Source organism: Rhinolophus ferrumequinum, chromosome 4, assembly GCF_004115265.2.
Source record: "Rhinolophus ferrumequinum isolate MPI-CBG mRhiFer1 chromosome 4, mRhiFer1_v1.p, whole genome shotgun sequence".
In the NCBI taxonomy this organism is placed as follows: Eukaryota; Metazoa; Chordata; class Mammalia; order Chiroptera; family Rhinolophidae; genus Rhinolophus; species Rhinolophus ferrumequinum.
The window spans coordinates 89,148,068-89,175,389 of NC_046287.1; the positions used below are offsets into that span (position 1 = coordinate 89,148,068).

Here is a 27,322-nt window from a genome sequence, read left to right on the forward strand (position 1 = left end):
TTTAGTCAAACAACTTTGTGATATTTATATTCCATTGCACAGATATAGGTTATACAAATTAGTAACACAAGTTATTTCTTAAATTCCAAACATTTTCTAAAGTATTATTACAGCAGATACCTAGGATATTAAAAACACTGAGGTGGAAACCATACTCTAAATAGTTAAATATGACACTGAAAATACTGCACATTTTAATTAGAGGAAAATTAAAATGTGTGCTCAAATGCTCTAAACAACTAAAGAGCAGGGCAACTAACAACTACAAATAAGTCACTGTGGTCCATTTTTACTTGTGCATATATATGATTACTCTTTAGATAACCACGCCTCTTGGAAATGCATAATCAAAACATAAAAATCTCTACTCCTAAGATCTATGGTGAAGTGTACTATTATCTATGACTTTGTACAACTACTAATGCAAAGATAAAAGACACCACACTTGGAAAGAAGAAAAGATTTTTTAAAGGAAATGGTTTTAATTGCATTAATGAGATGAAAAGATAGTGAAGACCTGTTTGCTACTTACATGAAAGAAGATTTTTAAAAATAATCACTGCACAAATATAAAGGGTGGGGTTATGCTGTGATATTAAATTTTTCTCCATGTTTTTCTTAACTGTTCAAGAACAAATTACAGTTTCCACGGCAAATTTGTTTTCAAAATGCCGAATTGTAACACAATCGCTGACTTCACGTTTCTGAATACCTGTTTGGGAAGGAAAAGATTTTAAATTTTTGGTTCTTTAGTAATAAATATTCACATTAATCCTCACAGTTATTATTTAGAAATATGAAAATATTTTACTCTATATTCTATGAACTTCTATAGTTTGATTTTTTTACCATTGGAGAAAATAATTTTCCTCTTTTCTGAACTATCTTAACAGATCTTAGTAACAATAACAATGCTGTATATACAAACTTAAGACCTTAAAGGCATTAGGAATATTCTATATCTTGACTGTGGTGGTGATTTGTTGCAACTCTGAACTGCACACTAAAAATAGCAAATTTTATTGTAAGTCTGACTTCTAAAAAAATTATGAACAATTAAGATAATTTAAAAATGTAAGAAATCAAGCAGCAGTTTTCAGGCGACTCATCAGCCCGAGGTAAAAGAACAGTATTATTAAAAGTGCTAACAAAAGCCAGGAGAGCATTTTACTGGGTGCCACAATTCCAAAGAAATCACCCCACAGTGTATTTGAGTGGCACTTCTTCCTTTCCCACAGCTCTTTCACATGTACTTTCATTTTATTTTTACAATGATCATGAAAGGAAATGGGGAGATACTGTCATCCTTATTGTTCAGGTGAGAAAACAAATGTTAAGAGATTTGGCAAAGCTATATTAGTTGTGTCAATGCCCTTAATTCCTCAGCCAAATTCCTTTGTAATTAACCCGACTGTGATTATCTTCAAAGAGATCCAAAAGGCAAACAATCTGCTTGGAATCCAGATCCCTGAGCATACACATGAAGAGCTTCTCTAGCGACCCTCTGGATAAGAAGAACCCTCGCAGCACAGCCGTACCAAAGTGGTATGATAGAAAGTTGGACTGGGTGATTATGTGGAAAGTAAGCTACGTAACAGCATGTCAAGGCAATGACGTTTCACATTCACATATTCTGTCTATCTAAAAAGAGTGGCTTTAGGATTACGAAATCTAGAAATTCAGAAATCTAGAAATATTATGTAGTGACACAACAATAGTTTTATTTTGTCATTCATCACAAGCATATTGGTAACAACAATTAGCCTATACCTAAATCTAGTTTAACAAAATGAAGTGAAATAAACTTTTCTGCCAGCACTTTCACATTAAAAAGTATTACCTCGAATGGTTTCTCTGCGTTGCAGTTTGTAAGTTTCCTTGTCATGGCACAGTCGATAAATAAAGAAACCCAAGTGATCGACATTTTCAATACGATCAGTGATAACCATGTGTTCGTGAATCAGGTATGACTGAGGCAAATAGGTTCCAGCCTACATTTGGAAAAGAATATATTACATGAGCATCTCAAAAAATACACTGAACGGACGAAGAAAACAGACACAATTCTCAGAGATTATAGTTGGAACAGACGTCAGCAAACTACTGTTTTTATAGTTTTCCTGGAAACCATTCACGTCTATTTGTTTACATGTTGTCTATGACATCAGCATCGAATAGTTATAACACAGATCTTGTTTCTTGAAAGCCTACTATATATTCTCTGGCCCTTTAGGAAAACTTAAGTATAATTTAACAAATTATAATTTAATTTCAAAATTAGGAAAAACAAACAAACATGAGTCTTAGTGCCTCTCTAAAATTCTTGGCTGTACTTCTAGTAAAATGGGCTCCTAAAGGGCTAGTTTCTCTACAGAGAATTCTAAAATACTGTAACAGAATCACTAGTAAGAAACATTTGAAAATTTTATACCTTTATGTTAATAAGTAACTCCAGGAGGTTTCTGGGTGGCATAACTATGGAAGTGTTCAGAGGAATCACATAGCACTTATCCAGGTTAAGATCTAAATAGGCTGTGAGTTTCTGGGAAGAAAAAGATACATTTTCGTTAGATTGATATTTATAACACAGGCAGCAACTGGATTTTTAAGCATAATTTGTACCGTTAAAAGGGTTGGCTTTAGAATGTATAAGTCACTTGCATTTCAGCAAATCAAGAATTTGGTGGGATAAGAATGAAGTAATAATGGAAAAAAAATTACTGCTACTAAGAGTAAAATTCTTATCAGGGGTTTGTTTCTAATAATAACTGATAATCGACTATTAAAATTACCTGCAAATAACCTATTATCTAATTAAGAGATTCAGTTAGTTTCCTCACTTATAGATGCTAGTGCCCTCAAAGGAATCCATTCATTATATGCAAAAATTAACTTCTCTCCTGTGCATCTAGAATAGTACCACGTTTCCCCAAAAATAAGACCTAGCTGGACAATCAGCTCTAATGCGCCTTTTGGAGCAAAAATTAATGTGAGACCTGGTCTTATTTTACTATAACATAAGACTGGGTGTTATATAAGACCAGGTCTCATATTAATTTTTGCTCCAAAAGATGCATTAGAGCTGATTGTCCGGCTAGGTCTTATTTTCGGGGAAACACGGTACTAGTTCATACCATCCTTAGTGAAGTGAAATAACAGTCAATTAAATGATTGTAAGTGTTCTTACAGTTCAGATGAGAAACCCTGATTGAGAAAGACTGTCTACAGGATGGTTTTGAGGATTAGAAGTTAAATCAAACCACATAAATACTTAGATTTTAAGAGCTCAGTAAGTGTTAGTTATTATTATATTTACTATTTGCTCCGGGCAAGGTTTATTACCTTGAAGTAAGTAATAAACCTTACTTCAAGGTTTATCTTTCAAACTGGCTTGCTTATAAACATTTATCAGGTATGAAATGTTTGTAAAGGTAACTTTAGTAATATGTCTGAATGTTCAGAATGGCCAACTTCTATACAGATGTAAATGTCTATAGTTAACATGGGAACTTCTGATTCTCCGAATCCTGGTTTGGTAAAAACAAAACATTCTTGGGACAAAAGTTATTGGGGGAAATTAAATGTCAACTAAAGACTAAATAATACTATATTATCACATTAATTTTCCTAGATGTGAAAATAATATGGTTAGGTAGAGAAGAAGTCCTCATTCTTAACAGACAACATCTTAAGTACCTAGGAGTCAAGTATCAAATGTGAGAAAAAAGAGATGAAGAAAATATAAAATTTTGGAACGAGTGGAGGATTTGGGGTATTCACTGTATTTTCACTTTGTCTTTTTTGTATTGCATAACCCTTTTCAACAGCTGGGGGAAAATGTAGAATGAGAACTTAAAGATAGATTACCAAATAATGCAGAACTGAAATTATGAATTTCTGAAAATGCTACATAGAAACGGGAACACCAATCATCTCTTATCTAAGAAAATGGGGGGCACTAAAGAAATAATAGCAATTTACCAGCAAAGGAGGAGGAGCCATAAAAAGTGGGCTTTCGAATAGACAAAGCAAAGAGAAGGAAGAAAGGTTACAGTGAGAGAAGGTCAGGTTCAGAGGGACTGTTTCAGATGTTGAGAGTTTATCTTGGAGGACAGAAGAAACCCAGGTCCGTGTTTTTAAAGTAAAAAGTAAACTCTAACTAGAATAAATTAGCAAGTACTGAAACTAAAGGTACAGAAAGCATAAATCAAACACTTGAATCTTTTGACAGCGAGGGACACGCGCGCGGCTCACCTTGTTAAAGTCATGGACAATGTTGGCAGGATCACTATCTGCAAACTCCGGCACAGGCACACTAATGAACTCAACTTCATCTTCCTCAAAGATCTTAATGTTTTCCTCAATCGTCTGGTACTGAGCAGCAGGGGCATCTGCAGAAGGCTCATTTAAGATGACATCATCTTTGATGTACTTTATTCCACAGTAGTACACGTCATCCGGCTATGGACAATTTAAACACCATTTCAGCAATTTAGCGGGAGACAGGCTTTTAAAGGGAAGCATTACTTACACTGCCACTCCTGTGCAAACAGCATTTTGCTTGCAATCTGTTACTTTTAGGTGATAAGTCAGACAGTCCAATTACAGAGTGAACACAATCTGTAAGATCAGGTTTTGAAGTATGGTTAAAAAATGGCTTCAGAAGGAGAAAAGCAGCTGATTTCCCCTTTACTTTCTGTGGTCCACAAAAACAGGATATAAAAGCAATTATCCATCTGGTGACAAGTAAATTTGAAAAAACACACAGGCCTATTTCTACCTGTAGGCATTATTTTTATAAAAGAATACATTCAGAAATACATGTTTTTTCCTGAAAGAACATATTTTTTAAAACTTTTGATATGATTCACTGATTCAGTGATTTTTCTCTTATTAGTCAAAAGAGAGACAATTTTTCTGAAATTTACACAGGCATGTAGGTCTGATTTTTCCTTAAAATATATCACCATTAAGTGGAAAATATCACATTACAGCAAATCAGTATAAAGATTATATAAAAAAATGTATACATATATATATAAAATAAACACCAGGAATACATAACAAAACATTAAGACAAATACTATCTCTGGACAATGAAATTGCAAATGATTTTTCCTTCATCAAATATATTTCTTGTAAACGATTGTATTAAACAAAGACGAGTCATATTTCATCAATGTCTATTAACATGCCATCATCTTGAAAAAGATAGAAAATGAGCATGAAATTCATACATCCTCTGAAGAATATTTCAAAATTAAATTAATTTAATAAAATCTATTTGTCAACACTTTCTCAAATTTTAAATTAAAATATTTGACATAGTCATTAACGCTAATTTCCCAAGATTTCTTAAAAAAAACAAAACACTAAGCCTACTGAATTATTGCCCAGAAGGATTAACCCACTAGGATTACTATACTTTAAGTTGTAAACAACTTCGTCTTACATCACTTCAGCATTACTGCTGAGGTCACACAATTCTTTAGGGAAACTAATGACTACGTAAGAGGCAGAGAGAAGCAGTGCCAGTGCGCTCCTCTGTCCAAACAGCTGTCTAAAAGGCTCGGCAAACTTAAGTTCAGGAGACTTTCCTACTCAGCTTTAAAACAGGACCACCATGGCTAACGGCCACAGACAAAAGTGAAGGCTTAAGGGCACGTTAGGGCCAATTTTTTAATACACATGAAGGAAAGGAAAAAAAAGTCCTTTGCATTTTTCCACTTACTTGAAGTGCAAAATATTTGTACAGGTATGCTCCTCCTAGAATGACACCTGCAAGCATAAATGCCAGTCCAAAGAACATGCACCAACACCAGGCTCTTCTCTGGCCAACTGGTACCACTTCATCTGGGTCCTAAGATATGAAACACACTGATGGTCAATATCACATCTCCAGTCAGAATTACAGAAAGGATAGGGTTGTAAGAAACCTTGAAGGTTGTTGTTTTATTAGCAAAGATATAAAGACTAAAGGAGTCAGGTCTCTAGTCAAAATCAACCCTGAAGCGATTCAAGTGGTGGTGCCTGGACTCATCAAAATGCCTCTTAAGACACCAGTCCCTTGGGAGAGTTCTGCCTTCTTTTAACTCAACATCACACCTGCTACCCGTATCTCTAGAGCAATGACATACTCCATAATTTCTATTTTCCCAACATAACATTTGGTGATTAAACTATCTTCTAACATTTAAAAATTCAGAAAAGGTTACAACACAACTTTGTCATGCAATATTGTGGTGCTGAGCAACTTTAGGGTATGTTAGATTACTTATAAAATTATGTTACCCTGCTGCAGGTAGTTAATATGTCATACCATGTATAAAGCCATTCCTAAAAATACACAAGAAAAAGTAACAGGAAAATAAGAACGAACAGAATAATACAAACCAAATTCTTTGAACAATTGTAATCTCAAAAAATTGGACAAACTTATTCAGAAAGAATCCTATAATCCCACTTTCCCACTTGACAAAGTTCTTCATTTTTAAGATAGAATCAGTAGAAACAAAGTCTAGGAAATCTCCAAATAAGATCTTTCTGAGAAAGACTCAATAAGAAAAACTCACAAAGTCAGGAGATATGCAACTAGAATACAATCGTTAGAATTTTAATGTTGATCCTCTCAAGGAAATAATATAACATTAGAACGTCATCCGGAGTCACAATCCTTAGATACTCCCTTTGTCTTTCTCTATTCTGTCACTTCAGTTATAGCTAATTTCTTATTTGTACCCAGGTTCATGTGCAAAGAGCTAATGAAAGAGATTAGCTGCTGGCGTTACATAACTAGTGGCTCAAGAAATAGTACAGACAGCAAAACAAAGGCTCCAATGACTTGAAACCATCATAATAAAAAGATGGTCTAGTTTGTAGTATGCATGTACAGCGCCCCAAGTACACAACTCTATCTTTTACTTGGAGAACTCAATATGAGCTGGATTAGGGAGAAAGCAGACTTGACATAGGCCTCCACAGATAAATAGAATAAAGTTAGGAAGAAAAATTGTATAAGCAATGCTGGATATGGTTGAAGCAAGAATTCAATTAGAAAAGAATGAAAGCTAAAGTTATGTTTTCAATTCTAAAATGAGGAATTTTAACTTAATACTACTGGGGAAAATCAAATCCCTTATGTTCCAGACAACCAAGAACAATTTAAGGCTAGTGCGTGCCTAGGTTGGTTGAGGTTTTCAACATAAAATTTAATGTTGTAGAACAAAGGCCTTTGAATCTAAGGACTAGATCAAACACTGTGAGAATATTATTCTTTGCTGTAGTACGCGTACTTGTCATTGTACTGTATGTAGACTTAAGACAATGAGTGCACTGCAAGGAAGTAGTATGTAACGAGAATACAAATAGAGGAATTTATTAAGCCATATAGTAAGATATCCCAACTGTGAACAGAAAGTTACAAGAATTCCATGGAGTCATAAGGGAACATGAAAACTGAATGATAAAAGTAAAGAGTTTTACTTGAGCCCTTGTGTGATCAAAAATAAATATCTGGAAGGAAAAGAAATAGTTCCTAACTAATATTAGAGTAGAGGCAGGGTGGGGGGATAAAAATGACAGATGGAAATACTCATTTCTAAACATTTGGTATCAGCTGTTGAGATAGTCAAATGTGTGTACAACACCCACACTGTTTGGCAAGCTTTCTTCTAGTAGCACATAAGTGAATAGCCAAAGAGCATGGACAGACACTGCATAAAAGAATACGCAGCCCTCACTGTCAAATTGATGACAAGTTTCCAGGCCTTTTGAGAGATCATTTTTAACTAAGTCAACAAACAATAATTTCAAGAATGTCTACTATGTTCTAAGCACTGGGTAATACAGCCTCTGTCAAGAAAGAGATCATTCAAATCAACCTAAAAAATACGAGTATACAAAGAGAATATAAATATGACACGATGGGTTCTAACAGGAGAAATGCAGAGAGCACTGAAGAAGGGATGACAGTGTTTGGGGAAGACTTCCCAAGGGAGAAAATACTGGAATGGAATGTTGAAGGACAAATACTCATTCCCCACACAGAAGTCCGAATTAAAGGGCATTATATGTAGGGCAAAGGAGGAATGAAATCATGAAGCCAGAATGTATGACATCTCCAAGGGCCTCATGTGTTATGGCTGGAGTGCCCAGTATGGTAGGAAGCGATACAAAAGATGAGAATGGAGAGGTAAATGGGGCAGATCAAAAAGCGAGTCTGTATACCATGTTACGGAGTTTGAATTCTCATGTTTATTCAAAAATCACATTTTAGGACTATGACGATAATATAAAAAAATTTAAATTTCTCAAATTTATAAAATACTTCACTTATTCACAGGTTATTTATTCAGCACCTCAACAATGTGAACCATGGCTGAAGAATCCGAAAATGAGTCTCTGAATTACCAAATTATAGACCCAAAGTCCAAATACCGGAGTCATGTACTTTATAAAAGAGCTATCAGGTATTCTGAAGTTTACCTAATCTCTTTTCTTTTGTGATCGTGTTTCTATTTTTTGCTCTAAAAGACGCATTAGAGCTGATGGTCCGGCTCGGTCTTATTTTCGGGGAAACACGGTATTAAAAAAAAGTTTGCTGTAAAACTCTATGCCATTACCCTGGCAGCAGCCTCATACATCTCCTGTCCACCGCATCTCTTGGCTACATCGTTTCTCTTGTGCTTGATTTAATCTTTTGCTGCTTTGTAAAGTATATGCTATTCAGGTTTGTAGTCTAGGAGCAACAGGCTATATCCCATATGGCCTAGGTGTGTGGCAGGCTGTACCATCTAGGTTTGTGTGAGTGCGCTATGATGTTCACACGATGACGAAATCGCCCAACATTTCTCAGTATGGATCCCTGTGGGTAAGCAGTGCATGACGGTCCTGGTAGCTCCCAGCCAAGCTTGACACTTCGTTGGTACTCAATGAATACCTGAGGAGTGAATGAAATTTACATCTTTCTAAAAAAGCTTGGTTGTTTATTTTTTTAATGACCCACAAATGTTACATCAGCAGCCAGCATAATGACATAGGTGGGGGCAACATAAGAATTCACGATGTACCCCAGACTGTAGCTATTTAGCAGAGAACAGCAACCCTGTTTAACATTTATTAAGGGTCTATTATTTGCAATGTTCTGTGCTAGGTCCTATGGGAAATGCAAATGTGATTAAGATATAGCTGATATCTTAAGCAATTTACAGCCAAAATTAACATTATGCATGGAGGAGAAATGACACGCTATATTATAATCTGAGTCATGGAGAAGAGATTCAAGTATATTCAAGACAGAAAAGTTTTAAATCTAAGCAATTTATTAAAAGTGTATTTTAAATGATTATATTTTAACACCTGAAAAAAGTAAGCTTAAAAAGCCATATACACAAAAGTTAAGAAAAACCCCATAACCATTTCAGAATATATAAAAAATGCATTTGGAAAAACTCCAACTCCCACTCATAGTAAAATCTCTTTGCAAACTAGGAAAAGGTGAAATTCCTTACCATGGAAAAACCTATAGCAAACTTCATTTTAATGGTGAAACTTCAGGCTTACACCATACCCTTTTCATGAACATGAGGGATGCCCACTAAAATCGATTCTTTGTTTCCATTCAACATTGTATTAGAGATCCTAGCAAGTACACAAATGACAAGAACACAAACAGATATAAAGATGAATTCTTATATTGCCCCCATCCATCTTATTACCATGCTGGCTGCTGTTACTTTTATGAGTCATTAAAAAAAAATAATTTTTGGAAAAGATCTAAATTTCATTCACTCATCTAGAGTTGGAGAAAGGATGATTGAAGAGGTATGAGGAAACTTTAGGGTGGAAATGTTTCACATCTGGATTGTGGTGAATATATGACTTCAGATAATTAGCACAAATTCAACCAAATTGTACACATGTCAATTTTATTGCATGTAAATTATATTTTAATATGGGGAGTGAAGGAAAAATCAATTGAGCTCCTACGTATCAGGCAATAAAAGTCTAATAATACCAAGTGCTGGGGAAAGTGTGGAACAAGACTTTCATACAGTCGACAGGAGTTGGTACAATTGCTTTGGACAATTTGCCAGTATCTAATAAAATTAAAGATATATATCTTATGATCCAGCAATTCCATTCCTAGGGCTATAACCCTAGACTTTTGTACACATACATAAAGGAATAGGTCCAATAATGATTACTGCAGAATTGTCAATAAGGAAAAAAAAAGGAGAGTGTACACGTGGCTTGCCATGTCTGCATGCACTGGGCTGCAACCCTTTCTTTTTCCCAAATAAATCCTTTTTGGTGACAGAACACCTAGTTGCTATTATTTTTCAGTCAACATTTTGGGGTCATCTGGGATTCCAGAGAACTCTGACAGCTTCAGAGCAGACAGGCAACCAGGTGCTGGCACCCCACACAGAGCCGCTTTGACTTACTGCTTGCTCTCCGATTCAGCTCAGTCTTCTCTTGGAATCGAATTTCTGCTTTTTGCATTTTAAAGCTCTCAGGAATTTATTTGGGAAATGTTTAGGTTTTGTGTGTTTTTTTGCTGTTGTTAAAAAGGCCTTGCTTGTTTGTACATTGTCTGTGATTACTTGATTTGGCAAGTCAGCTTGATTTCTTTGGAAAAAGTTTGTCCTTTGAGATAGAGCTGGCTTTCACCTAAAGATCCCTTTGGGGACAAAGGTCATTTCCACTGAAATTAGTCAGCTTGGCTGGCCCAGCGTTCGTTTGACTGCACAGCCTCAATGAGAGGATCACCGCTCAGTACTCAGCTCAGCCCACGAGGGGACTCTCTGACGCTCGTTCTTTTCCAAGAACTGGCTTTTAACCTTTGGCCGGTCCTCTGTGATCAGACTGTTCTGGAGTGAGGCCGGCTGGTATCTGACCTGTAGGTTGCTCGAGTTGTTGTAAATTGTCTTGGGCCCTTTTGCACTAGAGAGAAGTCTCCGAAAAATGGGATCTCAGTTATCTAAATATTTTAAGAACTTCCCTCCTCCACCAGGGACCCCAGCTGAGTATAGGGTTAAAAGCCTCAGGCAATTTTCATGTGCGTATTTAACTAAATGGATAGATCTTTCTAAAAGTAATTCAGTCAGTGGCCACTTTAGGGAACTTTGGAGATCCCCAAACTTCATTTTCTTAAAACCGAATTGGACAATAATAGCTCTAAAATTGGTAAAACTGAGTAGAATGCCTATTTTGAATGGTATTTTGAAGCTTCCAAATGAGACCAAGAATCGGAAGTTGCCTCTTTGTGAAATAAAGTCATAAAATTAACAGGATACTGAAAATTTAAGGAGGAAACGGTGTCCGACGCCACACGTTCTCTCTTTGCAGCATGTTGCCCTTCTCGTCTACTCCACTGTCTCAGGCTCCATCTCTGGGTGCAGCCTGTCCTACTGTGGAGACTTTGCCTCAGGCTTCTTCCCCAGTTCTTTCGCCTCAAGCCCACCTTAGAGGCTGTCTTGCCTTCCACTACAACCTTCCTTGCCTCCGGTTCCGGTTCCACTTTCCCTTGAATCCTCTTGTGTTTTTTCTTCCTCTGAATTTAGCACTTTCCCATTTAAAATTAAACCCTCTGGGGAGCCTAACAGACCCCAAGTTTCACAAGCCTCCTGGATTAAAGCTGAGTTAGGAGACTTTGTATAGGCATTCCCTAAGGTAACTGGATCTTCCAAGTTTGCTAATTCGTGTTAGTTGGTGAAGGCAGCCCTAACACTGGATCAGAACTGGCCGATGGGAAAATCCCAAAGGGGACTTAGAAAAAGCAAACCTCCAATTTTGGGGAAGAAGCTAGAGAACTTGCTCGACAACTCCTTCAAACTTTTCCATTATTGCCAAGAGCCAGGACACTGGAAAAGGGACTGCCCTAAGTTTAAACACTTCTAATGTTCTCAGCCTTCTAATCAAACTTCTAACCAACTTTCTCAAGGTCCTCCCTAATTACAGGGCTCCAAGAACTACCAAGGCTTTTTCCAGTCCTTTCTCTTAACTGGCTTGGAGAAATCTCTCTTCAAATTGATAAGGAAACTATTGCTATTCTTGACACTGGTGCTATATATACTCTTGTTACTCAACCCGTCATAAAATAGTCCCTGCCTCCAAGTAATAAAACAGTTCAACTACTGGGGATTTCAAATAAACCTTAACAGGTTAATATCTCTGAACTTATTCCTTTTTGCTTACACCCCTTAAGAGATACGCATCATTTTCTCCTTAGGTCTGCCCCTTCCTATTTATTGGGCCGAGATTTCCTTGAGAAGTATCATTTTGGAATATCCTTTTCCCCGAAAGGGGGAAATGTTAGAATTTGATGGTAACTGTCAGAATGACCAATCAAGTGAATTAAATCGTTTCTCAACATCTTTTATTTGTTCTGTCTTCGACGGTACAGTAGCCGAATCTAACAGCACTGACCAACTGTCCCCATTGTACCAACTACCATCTTGTTCATGGGCAAAATCTTCAACTAATATTGCCAGAATCCACAGTGCACCTCGTATTGAGATTCAAACTGATCCTTCAAAACCTTTTCCCAGAATTAATTTTCTATAAGGGGCCTTCAAGGTACAAAGCCCATAATAGACTATATATAACTCAAGGCCTTATTATTCCTTGCACTAGTCCCTGTAACACTCCTATTTTACCTGTGAGAAAGCCAAAGGGACAAAGGTGCAAGTTTGTCTGGGACATCCAAGCAATAAACAACATAGATATCCCTTGACACCCTGTTCCTGACCCTCGTGCTGCGGGCATCTGTCCCAAGTGGAAGGAGATTCTTCACTGTAACTCCTTTATGTAGTGCATTCCTTAGCATCCCGGTTGATGAAACTATCCAATACCTTTTTGCCTTCACCTGGGATAGAAAATAATTTACCCAGACAATAATGCCTCAGGGTTTTACTGAAAGTCCTTATTTCTAATAAATTCTGAAGACTGATTTGGATGATATAATTTCCCTTCAAGATTCCACCGTGTTGCAGTATATGGATGATTTTACTTCTTTCTCTTCTTCTCAGGTCTCCTCACAGGAAGATAACATCATCTGTTAGAACTTTTGTCCTTAAAGAGACATAAGGTCTCTAAAGAAAAATTCATTTGTCCAAACTCAGGTTTGATACATGGGACACCTGATACCATCAAACAAGCTACACACCTGGATCCAGATAGGCTTCATGGATCCTAAGTTTCCCAAGGCCAAAAACTAAGTGTCAATTGTGAAGTTTTCTTGGGCTAGTTGGCTACTGCTGAAATTGGATCCCAAACCCCTCTCTTATGGCAAAACCTCTATATGTCTTACCAAAGAATTAAAAGTCCTGACCCAATTTTATGGGGAGAATAGGACAATAAGCCTTTAAAGCTTTAAAGGAGAGTTTAATAAACCCACCTGCTTTTGGGTACCCTAACTATCAGATTCCCCTTTTCCTTTTTGAGCATGAAAAGAAAGGGAATACCCTTGGAGTACTCTCAAAAACATGGGGACCACCACAGACCCCTAAAATACTGTAGTCAGCAACCGGACATGTGGTTTGGTATACCGCCCTTTCCTTAGAGCCATTGCTGCTACTGACCTACTTCTTCATCTTGACCACAGAGGTAACTGTTATGGGGTCCCCTCTAACCATCTTCGTATCTCATACAGAAGCTCTCATCATACCTGGCATCTTTCAGTCACCTTACTTCCTATAAATCCTTGTCAACCACTTCTCACATAACTCTTTCATGTTGTAATAACCTCAATCCATCTACTCTCCTCCCTTGAGACTGATGAGGCACCTCATAACTGCTTGACACTGACGCATCACCTGACTCCTTGTGACGATCTGCAGAAGACGGTACTGGGTAAAGCTGATTTCTCTTGGTTTACAGATGGTTCACCCTTAAAGAATGAAAATGTCCTGCACGTATTGCCTGTTAACCCTGGACAGAAGCTGCTCCCGATCCATGCACTTTCCCTGTGATGTGAGGGATGACATCCTTCCCGACACTGAGGGACAAAAAGGCTGCTGAAGTTGGAACACCTGACTGTTGATCAGTGAGGCTTTCAGAGAAAGATCTCGATCAAAAAGGGGGAATGATAAAGACTAACTGGAACTTTAAACAATCAGTCGGGAGGATCTCTAGGAGGAGTTAGGGCTTATTAAGGAAGTTCTCGAGCTCTATGTAAGCGTGAGAACCCTGCACACGAGAACCCTACAGGAAGAACTCTATGTTTACAATAAAGCTCTATGGTTCTAACTACCCCTTCCCTTAACTTCCTTTTCCCTTCTATAAATACCCCTCCATTTTGGCATGCCAGCCAGGGTGTACATGTGGCTGCCATGTCTGCACATACTGGGTTGCAATCCTTTCTTTTTGCCAAATAAATATGGCGATGGAAGGAAAAAAAAAAAGAAAGGAAAAAAAACTGGAAATAAGCTAAAAGTCCATCAAGTGAAAAATAAAGTATTACAGGCTCATATAATATAGCTAAAATGAAATCAACCAGCACTGTTGATTTTGAAATAAACCTCAGAAACATAATGCTGAACCAAAAAAAAAGGGGGGAGGGCAAGTTGGACCATACATACAGTGTATGTATGATACCTAAGACTTTAAAAACATAAAATGTGATATTACCAACTCTTTTTTTAATGCTTGGATTACTTCTTAATTAAAAAAGAACAAAAATCAACAAGAAAAAGGAAAATTACTCATGAACAACAGCTTCTTCACTGGGGTATATAACTTTACCTGGCCTAATTTAAAACAAGTCACAGAGACATTTCCTCTCTATGTACTGCAATAAAACTGGTGCACCTTAAATTACGCTGATGAGGTAAAAGATCTCCCACAGGTGCTGTCCAATTATCATCTCATTAATCTTCCTAAGACCTAAGTTTTTACCCCCGTTTATAAATGAAGACACTAAAGCACACACTGGCCTATAATCACCACTCAATTGCAGGTATAGAAAGACACGGTTTTCCAAAGGATTCTCACTCTCACACTGTACTAGTTTCTGATTCAAATAAATCTTATCATATGATAAAGTAAAATTACTTAATTAGATCTTAAGCGAAATAAAGAATAACTTTTGTTCTGGTACTTCAATTAGTTAAGAATTAGGTCACCTCAATCAGTTCCTAAAAAGCTTCAGTAAGGCCGGCCCGGTGGCTCAGGCGGTTAGAGCTCCGTGCTCCTGACTCCGAAGGCTGCTGGTTCGATTCCCACATGGGCCAGTGGGCTCTCAACCACAAGGTTGCCGGTTCAATTCCTCGAGTCCCGCAAGGGATGGTGGTCTATGCCCCCTGCAACTGAGATTGAACATGGCACCTTGAGCTGAGCTGCTGCTGAGCTCCCGGAAGGCTCAGTTGGTTGGAGTGCGTCCTCTCAACCACAAGGTTGCCGGTTCGACTCCCGCAAGGGATGGTGGGCTGCGCCCCCTGCAACTAGCAAAGGCAACTGGACCTGGAGCTGAGCTGCGCCCTCCACAACTAAGACTGAAAGGACAACAACTTGAAGCTGAACCACACCCTCCACAACTAAAATTGAAAGGACAACAACTTGACTTGGAAAAAATCCTTGAAATACACACTGTTCCCCAATAAAGTCCTGTTCCCATTCCCCAATTAAAAAAAAAAAAAGCTTCAGTAAATGTGCTTCAATTATAAACTTAACTCAGACAAAATGCAAGGGTTTTTACATAATTTTTATTCTGTTCCCATACTAACAAATCACTTCACATCCTCAGGCACTTCTATTTGAGCTTTCTTTATAGAATGAATGAAGAGACATTTTTGCCAAAGTTCTCATATATTCTAGTTTGCATTATAATAGCAAAAGCAAACGACACTTTAGGAACCAGACTACTAAAGAGAAAATTATCTGTTTAAAAATTCTATTACCAAAAAAAAAAAAAAAAAAGAAAAACAATGTAATGAAAACACTTTAAATACAAAAATGAGGCAAATACATAAAAAAAATCAATGTAATTTATTCAACTCAGAGTAGCATAAACTAGTGAACCTCCAGAAGTAGCTTTAGTTGTTTAGAAACGTACATTTTAAAACATGTTTGATAATATGGATAAATATGGGGATGCACAGGCCTGCTGCCCATAGATTTGTTGTTTGGCTTTATACTGTTTCCCAAACTGTAGAATTACCATGTTTCCTCAAAAATAAGACCTAGCCCGACAATCAGCTAAAATGCGTCTTTTGGAGCAAAAATTAATATGAGTCCTGGTCTTATTTTTTAATAGTAAAATAAAAATTAATATGAGACCCGGTCTTATTTTTTAATAGTAAAATAAAAATTAATATGAGACCCGGTCTTATTTTTTAATAGCAGGGACTGGACAAGCCCAAAGAAAACCCTGGTCCATGGGCCACAGAAATCAAAAAGCTGTTCAAGACAAATCCCAGTTCTCAGAACAGGTAACAAGGAGAATGACAGACGGCTACTTAAGTTATAACAACATCTACATGACGTTCTAGAAAAGGCAAACTATAAGAACAGAAAACAGGAACAGAGTGGGAGACAAGAATGACTACAGAATGGTATGAAGGAATGTTTTGGTATGAAGGAATGTTGTGGTATGAAGGAATGTTTTGGGGTGAAGAAAACATACTGTGTCTTGACTGTGGTAATTGCATGACTATACACATTTGTCAAGATTATCAGAACTGTATACCTAAAACGGCCAAATTTTCAGTATTCAATACTCCAGCAAACTCGAAGTCCTCTCTTTTCCCAACTTCTGAGCAGCAAGGATAGGATTTGTTTTCTAAGACCCCAATTAAATGATACGAAAGAAGCTGAAACAAATATATAAACCTATTAAGGAGAAGATAAGCAGATAAGAAATGTCAAAATTTTGGAGGATGGGGAACAGTTAGATAAGTGGTATTTTAACTTCTCCATCTCAATGACCTCACCATAAATGTGGATTATATAGGACTGTTGTGGAGATTAAATGAGGAAATACATGTGAGGCATTTAAATCACTGTTTGGTACACAGTAAGCAGGAAGCACTCAATAAATGATAGGTATTATTACTCCCATCACCAGCTGACTTGGCTGGGAAAGTTAAGCTGAAATAAGTATCTGCTGAGGTTGAAGCCAATAAAAAGTAATCTACAGCAGAATACTGAAAAGGCCAACTGAAAAGACTTACTGGAGAGGAAAATAAAGCACTTGCTATTCCAATAAGAATTTTAACATAAACAAAACCATGGTTATCATTTATAACCCATTTTAAAAATGCTTCCTAACTGTATTCTTGGAACCACAAAATTATGTCCGAGATTGCTCCGACTAATGCTTATCATTCACTTCTCACTGGTACATGTTCTGTTCACCTGACTTCTATGTTAGCTTTCTTTCCCCAGTACAGAAGCATCAAAACAAACAAACAAACAAAACACCCATGATCTAATTATCTATATTCATTATTAATAGCACTGATTACCAAATGTTGTATCTGACATACCAAAAGGAAGCAATTTTCCAAGTGATTTGCCTACATGGATAACAAAGTTAATGCATTAATCTGCACTTTGGATGGGGGAAGTTTAAAAAATGAGAACTCTAACATTACAATGTCTGCCAAATAGATTTCTCATTAACGTCCTTTACTGTTAAGAAATCCTACCATATACATACAGCAATACAGGAACAAAATTAAAATTTAAAGCCATTGCATAACAATCTATTTTGAGAAATCTATGAAATCTGAACCAAATTGGCATTATATAAACTTAGCACAGGCCTAGGTTTTAAAAAAATAGGTCAGAAGAAGAAAAAATCAGGCTGTAAATGCTTTTAGTGCTAGATCGTAACTTAATTGCTTTTACATCATTAGGTACAAGCAGAGTAACTGGTGCAAAGCAGAATAATAATACATGAATACGTACCTTAAAAATGTATTTTCTACATATTTTTATATGTAATGGGATTATATGTAATGGGATTATGTGTAATGGGATTTAAAAGTAATGGGTAGTCAAAAGTCCAGACCAGCAATAACAGGCAGATGTTTATAAAGAGCATTACATATAAATGTTACTGATTGTTAATAATAGCCTTTACCAAGAATAAACTGGTCAAGGGATTTCTTCTGCCACTGGCTGAATCATGAGACACATTGTTCCTAATAAGAATATCAACTGTCTTCCCGGAAATTTTAAGTATGATAGTAATGTTTTAATCTATTTCATTATAAAATTAAGTGTCAAGATTAGAGTAAAAAAGTAAACCTGTTCTGCACTCATTTTTGTATAAATCTTGAATCTTAATGTTTTTCAACAAGATAATTACATTCATATTCAAATATGAGTAATTCAATTTAAAATGCAGAAATTTTGGTAAGAAAATTCCAAGTATATTCTTCTGAAAGCATAAAATAATTTAAATGTAGAAATCTTCTGTCCAAGTTTAGAATTTTTAGTTATATAAAATGACTACTAGAAAAATAATTCCAGTTCTTGAGATCAGGAATATCTGTCTCTATATAGTGAACATGTAGAAAGTGCTTCGAACCCTATGCCTAGCACTAAATGCGTGTACGATACTCAGTCATTTGATCTTGCTCCCTTATTATATCACTCTCCTATCTCTTGGATCTGGGGGTATTGTTTTCTTGTGAAAGCAGATACAGACATTTAAGTAGGTTGTGATTAATTTTGTTTACATAATTGGTTGGTCTCTCTCAGCTACACTAGGTGCTTATTGAAGGGGGTCTTAGTAATTTAAAACTTCCTCATATAGTGTCTGGTCATGCAGTAGGTGCGCACTCTGAACATACGATCAGATGAGTTCTCAGAAAGAAAAGATCCCCCCCTATGGAAGGACCATGAAAAGTCACTTAGTCCCACACATCATTTTACAGATAAATATAAGGAAACCCAGAGAAGGTTAGTAAAATTATGTGTTGAAATGCCTGAATATCATCTGACTCCATGTGCTACTTAGGGAAGGAAAATCATGCAGCTATTAGGTCAACCACCTGACTAAATAATAGCTATGGCAAATGAACTGTGGTAATAAGTGATACCATGTCACAACTGGTAATACTCACATACAATCAAACAACATGGCCTGAGTTTCTACAGAATTCTATCACACTGGGTTTACTTCAATTGAGCCACACTTATAATAAGCACTATGTGTTAGACTTTTTTTATTTGTCATCAAATTACAAAGGATAGTAACAAAAAGTATTAAAATCATTTGCAAAGAGCAAAAATAATAAAGAAAAATAACTCAGGCATACCAGCATATAAGCATTTCAAAATAAATGAAAAGGTAAGGTATTAATTTTAAAAATGAAACCTAAGTAAAATTAGAGTAATAAAGCCACAAAACAAAATCACAAAGTTGGTAGTGAGTTGTCTCTAAAATTATTCAAGAACGAGACAAGTTTGGAACTTTAAAGAGGAGGACCAGAAGATGCCTTATGTATCTTTCTAGGCTGTCCTATCTGACCTTAAACGAGTGCTAATAATAATGCAGATGGTTTCCATTATTATCTATTATTAATTATCATTAAGTCCATTTTAATGTTAAAGGAAATATTCTAATACATCTTTAAAAAGCTATCAAGATAGCTGAGTTGAAAGTCCTATTATTGATTTCCAGTTAAACATTTATCTTTTACTTCCTCCTGAAAGCTCTAGAGAATAAAAGGATAAACAAATAAATAAATCTTAAGCAAGAGAATGAAAATGAATGACAATTGATAAACTATGTCAAAAATTTTAAAAGCCAAAAGCATAAGGAAGAAAATCTTGAGCTAACAGAGGGTAAAAATAAAAACAAAACTGGTCATGCACAAAGACCAGGAATCAGAATGGCATCAGACCAGAAGGTAATGGAGCACTGCCATTAAAATGGTGGAAAAAAATTACTGGTACCTAGAATTTTATACCCAGATAAATTACTAATTAAATGTGAGAACAGAGTAAGATCATCAGACATTGTAAGGTTTAAAAAAAAAAAAACTGATTTCACTTTTTCTCAGATTCATAAAATTGCAGATCCAACATGGGATGGAGACAAAAGTAATTCAATTCGAGGATGGTAATTACTCTCAGGACATCCGTATAGCAACACGCCTACAGTGCAACCAGTCTGGATGTAAGACTGAAAAATGTCAAGTAGAAGAACATCACCAGGAAAATAGGAAGAAAACGTGATAAGCTATCTGGTAAGTCTGTACATACAGAAAGGCAATTATACTGCTGTCAGAGAATCTGAGGATAAATTAGCAATAAATATACAGAAAATTAAGCAAGCCTTCCTCTCAGTCCAACAAGCAATAATCAAATAACAAAAAGGTTTTGCATGAGAAAGGAAGCAGAATAAAGTTATACACTACTACTCAGATGTAAATAATGTTTATGTCAATTATAAAAGCATGGAATATCAATTTAACCAGAAATTACTATAACTATATACCAGGAGAATAGATTATGTGTGTGATATGTAAAAATTATAAAAAAGGTTATATTTTCATATTAGGAGGCCAGTAAGTAGGTAATACACAAAATTACAAAAACAAAAAAACAAAAACAGGAATAAACAAAAACTAAAACAATGAAACAGCAGTATAAACAAGTCTTTAGAATAGTTCACAAAGGACATCTGCAAAGCTAAATCTAAGCAAAAAGAAAAACACCACAGATGCTACATTTGGTCTCACATCATGTAATTTTCATCAATGCCAAACTATGACAGAGTTATAATAGCAGTAGTAGTAATAATAGCAGCTAGTACCTATTGAGTCTTACTTTGTTTCAGGCATTATGATAAACTTTTTGCGGATTATCATATTCCCCATTTTGCTGGAGCAACTGAGACAGAGAGTTGAAGTAACTTACCCAAAGTATCACAGTAAGTGGTGGTGGCAGCATTTAAACTGAATTACAACAGCCTTGAGTTCTCAATAACTAGACAGCACTGCTTCCTGAACTGTACCCTTGTATTAAGGTGACTGGGGCAAAAAATGAAAAATGTTCTTTTGACTTTTCCCCCCCAATCACTTACCAATATAAAAATCATTCTTAGCTCATGGGCCATATAGATGCAGGCAGCAGGCCGTATTTGGACACATGGGCCATTAATTTGCCAGCGTTGCTCTTCACTAGAAAGGAGACTGTAAAACAGTGGTCCATGTCAGGCCTTCAGTGCCTTTGCCTAAAACTCTTGTATGAATTGTTAATATTTAAAAATCAGATTTCAAATAAAAACCCTGATTCTAGCATGCCTTTCTATATTAGAGGATCGAGCAACACTGGATCCATTTTTGCAAAAAATAAAAATGTCTAATGTCTAACAGTCTAACTTGTTCAATATGCAAAAAACCAAGCTTCACTAATTCATCTGCTTGGACCAAGGAGGCACTGAGTTAGCCCTCTCTGCTTAATATGCCTAGCACTGCCATAGCTAAAACTGATGGGCTTGGGACTTTTTTTTCCCTAGCATTAAAATGAAAGCAAGGAAAAAAATGAATCAAAAGAGAAAGCTACAAAATGAAAGGTAAAAACTGACAGAGTAGTATATATACAGCAGAAGAGAAATACTAGAGAGGTTGACTAACAAAAATAAATTTTAAGAAATGCAGATCTAGATTGACTAGCTCTTAAAATCATTTTTCCCAGCAAAGATGTGTCTTCTTTTGGATGTTGCAATGATCCAAGTGATTTACTTAACAATGCAACTTACCCTTTTGGTTCATACATTAAATAATTATAATCATATTTAAAAAGCAAAGAAAATAATTCAAGATTTAAGCTTTAAATCATTCTGCAAAACAGACTTAAAGTTTTAAAAATAATTTTGGCATTAAAAGTTAAACAAACATACAAAAATCCAGCAAAACTATGTCAAAAAGGCTTATGCCTTTTTAATCTCAAAGTCATTAAATATCTGACACCATACTCAGTGTCAATTTCCCAAATAAATTCAAGATATTTAACTTGAAAGTGTTAGCACTTATAAACTGCAAATTTTATTTCAACATTAATTTTTCTTCGGACATATTTATATTAGCTCTAAGTCTGGAAACTTATCCGCATTAAAAGATAAAACATTAAATGAAAAATTAGAATAGCTCTCTATCATAAAAACTAGAGTAATTTTCTCATTTCTATAACTCAGGATTGAAATTCTTCTGCTTAAAATTATTCTTGCTTTTTCCCCTAAATGGTAGAATTATAGAACTACTTCACGCAAGTTTTCACTTCTAATCGAAGAGCTTAAAAATCTTTAATTGTTTAAAATAATTTTATTCCTTTAATTGCTGGTAACACTTAAAAAGTAGGATTGTACTGTAGATTTCCTTAAAGCTATGAAGAATATGTTATTATAAATACTCATTAAAGGAGATAATCACAATTAAATGATTTTTTAAATGTTCTTTGAGTCATACCTGTAATATAATTTTCAATTTGCAGCCATCTACCCTGTAAAAGACTCTCATTGTTAAGCTTTGTGCAAAGAACATGAGAACCAAGAAATAACCCTACACATAATATAAGCTTCTTGAAAACGTAGCTCCGGTGTTACTATTTTCTACATCATACAGACAAAAAACACCTCATTCAGAAATTCAAAATTGTTAAATCCTTTATTTAACAGGTAGCAGTTGTGGCCTGAAGAAGTTCTTCAATGGCAAAGTACTTAACTTCTTCAGTCTGAGCGCTAATAAAAAGTTACAAGTTTACCAAAAAGTTTAAGAGAATAAATCCATCGATGTCGTATTTCAGGAGAAATCTTTTTTCTGAATCTTCCTCTACTGATACAATAATAGACAACACAATCTAAGAAGCTTTAGTTATAATGTGAGTTCAGAAAGCATTTACTTTTAAAAAAAGAAAATGCCGTTTGAACAGATACTCCAGATATTTAAGTTACAAGTATGATAGAAGAGAAATAAAATACACACAATCACTACTTATTACATTTTTCGATGTACACACAAAGCAAGTCAAGCTTTAGCAATACATTATGAAAACCTCGTAAGTTAAATTCTAAATCACCTTCAAAAGACCTGTAGTATGTGTTCCAAGAGATATTTCTGGTTAAAAAAATACCTCTATGCACTTAAACCTCTCTCTTATATGGCAGAGCTGAATTCCATAACGTCTTACAAACTTCCGACTTTGCCAAGGACAATATACTTAAGTTTGTCTAGTCCGGAAAAAAAAATATGCTTAAGATGACACCGGGAATACCCCAGGCAGGTAACCTGTCCTCCAATTGTACAATATGCAAACTGTCCACTCTCTGCAGCAACAGCGGCAGCATCTCCCGGGGCCGTGTGTACACAGGAGGTCCTGCCAAGTCACTTGGTATGCACAGGGCAATTAATTTACCTCCCAGTACTAATCCCTCACCTCAGATATCAATACCCTCATAGAGAACCAAAATGTAATGACCGTCAAGTTTTTACTGGCCAATGTTTACAATTACTAGGTAATGACCTGCACTTGTTCAAGAGAACCAAGCTCCCAATCTCTTCTCTAAAGATCAACACATTTTAGTAGATATTGTATATTTTATGTTCCTCTTTTCCTCTGGCCCCACCCCACCCCCCTAAAAAAAACAAAACAGAACAAACCACCACCACCGCCAAACAGTTAAGTTACCAATCCTTTCTGTCCTGTTAATGCAAACAGGAAATGCCAGGAAGTGTAAATAACTAGGGCCCAAATAGCCATTTTGGGATGGGTAGCTCAGACCTTACAGGATTAGTAGTCCTTCACTTTTTCTCACCCTCCCAGTTTCTCCCCTACACAAGCACATTACTTTATCAGCAAAACTCCTTGCAGAAATACCTATGAAGCAAACTTTAGCTTTTTCGAGGTCAGATATTGGGAAAGGTGTTCCATAATTAGGCATTACACCAAAATGAGCTGCTGACAATTACTATTCTACAGTGAGGTAACCCAAAATGAGTATTTGATTACCTAACACCTTTATCCATCTCCTTTCTCCGACCCACTGCAGCTTAATATGAGGAAGGAATATAACATGCTCAACATGGGAAAAAGGGAACGTTCTGGTCAGGATGAGGAGGTAGGCATTATTTTTCACAATGAAAACAATTTAATTCCTGTCAAATATAACTACGTAATCCTAGCATCTTCATAGGATTTTAAACCTGGAAGAGTTCCTACAGACCATTTGTTCATACCTTCTCACCTTACAGATAAGGAAAACTAAAAACTTCAGCCCAAGATCAAACAGTAACATAATGACAAAACTGAGACTTCTGACTCAATACATAAAGTACCTTTTTTGATATTTGCACACATATAACAATTTTGCAAAGCTCAAAGTTATAGACACAAACATAAATGAATTTCTTCCTATAACATAAAATGTGCACAAAACTTAGGTACTACTTACTCTTTGCTGTTTCTATACCTCTAAGAGCTTTGTGCCAATTGGGACCCGTAAGGGAAGGTGAAAATAGTTTAGGGGAAAATGTAGGAAAAGAATTAAAAACAGCAAGCTGGTTGAGATAACATAATCAACAGACATGGCTGTTTGGATCAATAGCTACTGAAAAGACAAGATTGAAGAAGGGTCAATGGAACTGCTTCCAGAGGGTTCTCACCCTGAAGTGAGAAAAGAGCTAAGAAATACTAAAGACAAGAGCAGTATAAAAGTACTGGAATTCTTGTTACATAAGCCAGCTGACTGGAGTGATAGAATTCCTGAAGCATGAGGTAGTAGAATCTGCATTTTTAAACCAGAATCCCAGATGATACCAGAGGAGGTGACCCTTAAGAGTATATTTTGAGAAACGCTGGTCTTTAGGATATTGTGGTCTAGGTTTAAAGGTACTAAAAATTTTTGTTTGGGAGATCTGGTCCATAACTAGCTTTACTTGATTCTCTCAAGCAACCAGGCAAGGAAATGCCCCAGAATCCAGGCAGTCCAACTCCACAGTTACTATACAGTCACCCCGAGGAGCCAGATAGTATTATGTAATCACTGCCCAAGCTCTAAGATGAAGAGATCAGAAGTTCTTTCACAAACCTCTCTTATGTAGGGTTTTCATTTACCATTAAGTGACTGACTGATTATAAGGTTCTACTCTTAATATAGAGCAATATTTTGTCATGCACTGAAGAATCTTTGAGCTTATAGCTAGAAAAAGAATTAGTCATTTTGTATCTACCCTTTCTTCTATGACTGCTGTGTGGTCACAAAGGAGGACTCTGGCCCTCACAGCTTAGTTCCAGTATTTTTCTTTGGATATGGAGATCTGAGGATACAGAAACGGAAAACAAAGCACAGAACTATGAATGATTACTTTTTTACAGCTGCTATGACCACAAATTCAAATACAGTGAAACTGTGAGAAATTCTGAGGATCTGAAAATAGGGTCACCATTTCAGAAAGGACAGAAATCGTCAAAAGTCAGACTTAAAGTTGCCCAGCAAACTGACTGATTTTTCTGCAGTGTTTCAAATCTCCTTCACTACAGCGGAACAGAGAAAAGCTGTCTGAAGTGACATCATCCCATAGTTTCTCTCTATTATGGGAGGGGTCATATTTGTTTATATGATTTTAAAAAGATATATAATAGAATTAAAATCTATCTATATACATATGTACTTGAGATTGTGGTGACCCGACACCTGACCATCAAGCTATTTCAGGTACAATGAATATTAGATAAACATTAGAGAGCTAATAGTTTGCTACTGGAATTATGATCTGTGCATTCCAAACATTTTCTTGTAAGAGCAAGCCTGTTTGCAATGGATTCAGGAAAACAATACAACTGCCAAACTCTTAATCCTTTTAGGGAATCAGTTCACTGTTCCTCTTTCAAGGCAAGGCAATCATTTAAAAATCAACCCCTGACGTTTGTGTTAACTAGAACACTTCCAAAAATAAGTATAGGCTAACATTTTTACATCAAGATTAACATTATATTCTCAAACATTTTTATAGTATATTAGTAGCCTCTTTTTCAGTAGTAATTTTCATTAGACCATATAAAAAATGCATATTATTCATATCTGCACACAAATTATTGGCTTTTTTTAAAAGTTAAAACTAAGTTTAGCCTTAGTATTGATAACAAGTCTTGAAAAATACCAACTGAAGTTAGCACAATTTTGGTTCCACTCCTGATTTTACTTAGAGCTAAAAGGGAGATTTTGTAAAATAAAAGAGAATTTTATAAAAACAGTTTCTTACGTTCAGTTTCACTTAGCCTAAGGGGTCCTATAAAGATGCTGATATAATTTAAAAGCCATTGTCGGTTTTACACTAACATCCACATAGTAATTACTGATCTTTACGGGCAACACTTGTTTTAATTATAAAATCGACAGCCAGAACCTACTCTGAGCAGACCGTCACCTTGCTTTCTTTCTCCTCTCACCCTCAAGTCCTTGCTCCCCATCTTCAAACCCCCCATGAAGTTCACTTGCCAATACCGAAGGGCCGTGAAAAAAGGAGGTAAAGAAGAAAATGCTTTTAAAATTAAAAGGCTAACAGTAGCTGGACTTAGTCCAAGTGCTGTTCAGCGTAGAAACGAAAGTAGGAAGCAACAGAGGTTTAGGCTTGCAATGATGTCAGCCATTTTAGGCACATTATTTATACTGGGAGGAAGTGCCAAACTCTGTTGTTGTTTTTGTTGTTTTGCATGTCGCCGCTGGTTTCCAGAACGAAGCAGCCCAGTCCCCGCCCCACGAACATTACCCCGACTGCAACAAGGACCGTGAACTCCGCACAATTCTTCAATTCTTTTCTCTCCAGGTCTCCCAAGCCCCCGATCCAGCGTTACGCACCGCTTCCTGCACACGCACTTTCTTACAAAGAAGCTGCGGCCGGACAAGAAAGGTGAGCCGCCCGAGAAACAGGAAGAGCTGGGCGCTCTCGAGGACTCGCGCCCCGCACCCGGCGGCTGCGCCACTTCGGCGCTTGCAGCCGCACCGGCCCCGCGCAGCATTCCCGGCCCGGCCAAGCGCCCACACCCCCGGCCTCCCCGGCCCTCGGACCTTGCAGTCCACCGCGATGGCGTCGGGGGGGATGATGAGAGCCTCCTCGCTGCTCTTGGGTTCGTCCTTCTTGGCCTCCTTCTGGGCCAGAGCCGAGTTGAACGTCACCTTCACCATGGCGAGGCTTGGGGCGCCCTCGGAGCGCGGCGGCGGACTCGAGGCGCGGGCTGCGGGCTTCTGGCTGCGACTGCAGCCTCCTCGGCCGGGCTCCGGGCACGGCTCAACGGCGGCTAAGGATGACGGGCTGACTCTAGGGCTGCTGAGGCGGCTACTGCGGCACCTCTCCGGCAGCCTCCCACC

At 36.8% G+C, this 27,322-nt stretch overlaps 1 protein-coding gene across 1 annotated transcript; it reads right to left on the bottom strand.

The window, feature by feature from the left end:
- On the bottom strand, nucleotides 1-27,322 carry ITM2B (integral membrane protein 2B). Its single transcript, XM_033104066.1, has 6 exons — nucleotides 27,023-27,322; nucleotides 5,732-5,860; nucleotides 4,255-4,461; nucleotides 2,432-2,542; nucleotides 1,841-1,991; nucleotides 1-712 (listed from the first exon to the last, which is right to left on the bottom strand). Exons 1-6 carry the CDS (start codon nucleotides 27,137-27,139, stop codon nucleotides 627-629), a joined length of 801 nt encoding a protein of 266 aa, XP_032959957.1. The 5' UTR covers nucleotides 27,140-27,322; the 3' UTR covers nucleotides 1-626.

Coding starts and splice junctions, on each gene's coding strand:
- ITM2B (XM_033104066.1), bottom strand. CDS start 27,139: ATGGTGAAGGTGACGTTCAACTCGGCTCTGGCCCAGAAGGAGGCCAAG. Junction 5,861..27,022: donor CCATCGCGGTGGACTGCAAG/GTCCGAGGGCCG, acceptor TTCATATCTTAG/GACCCAGATGAAGTGGTACC. Junction 4,462..5,731: donor ACAAATATTTTGCACTTCAA/GTAAGTGGAAAA, acceptor AATTGTCCATAG/CCGGATGACGTGTACTACTG.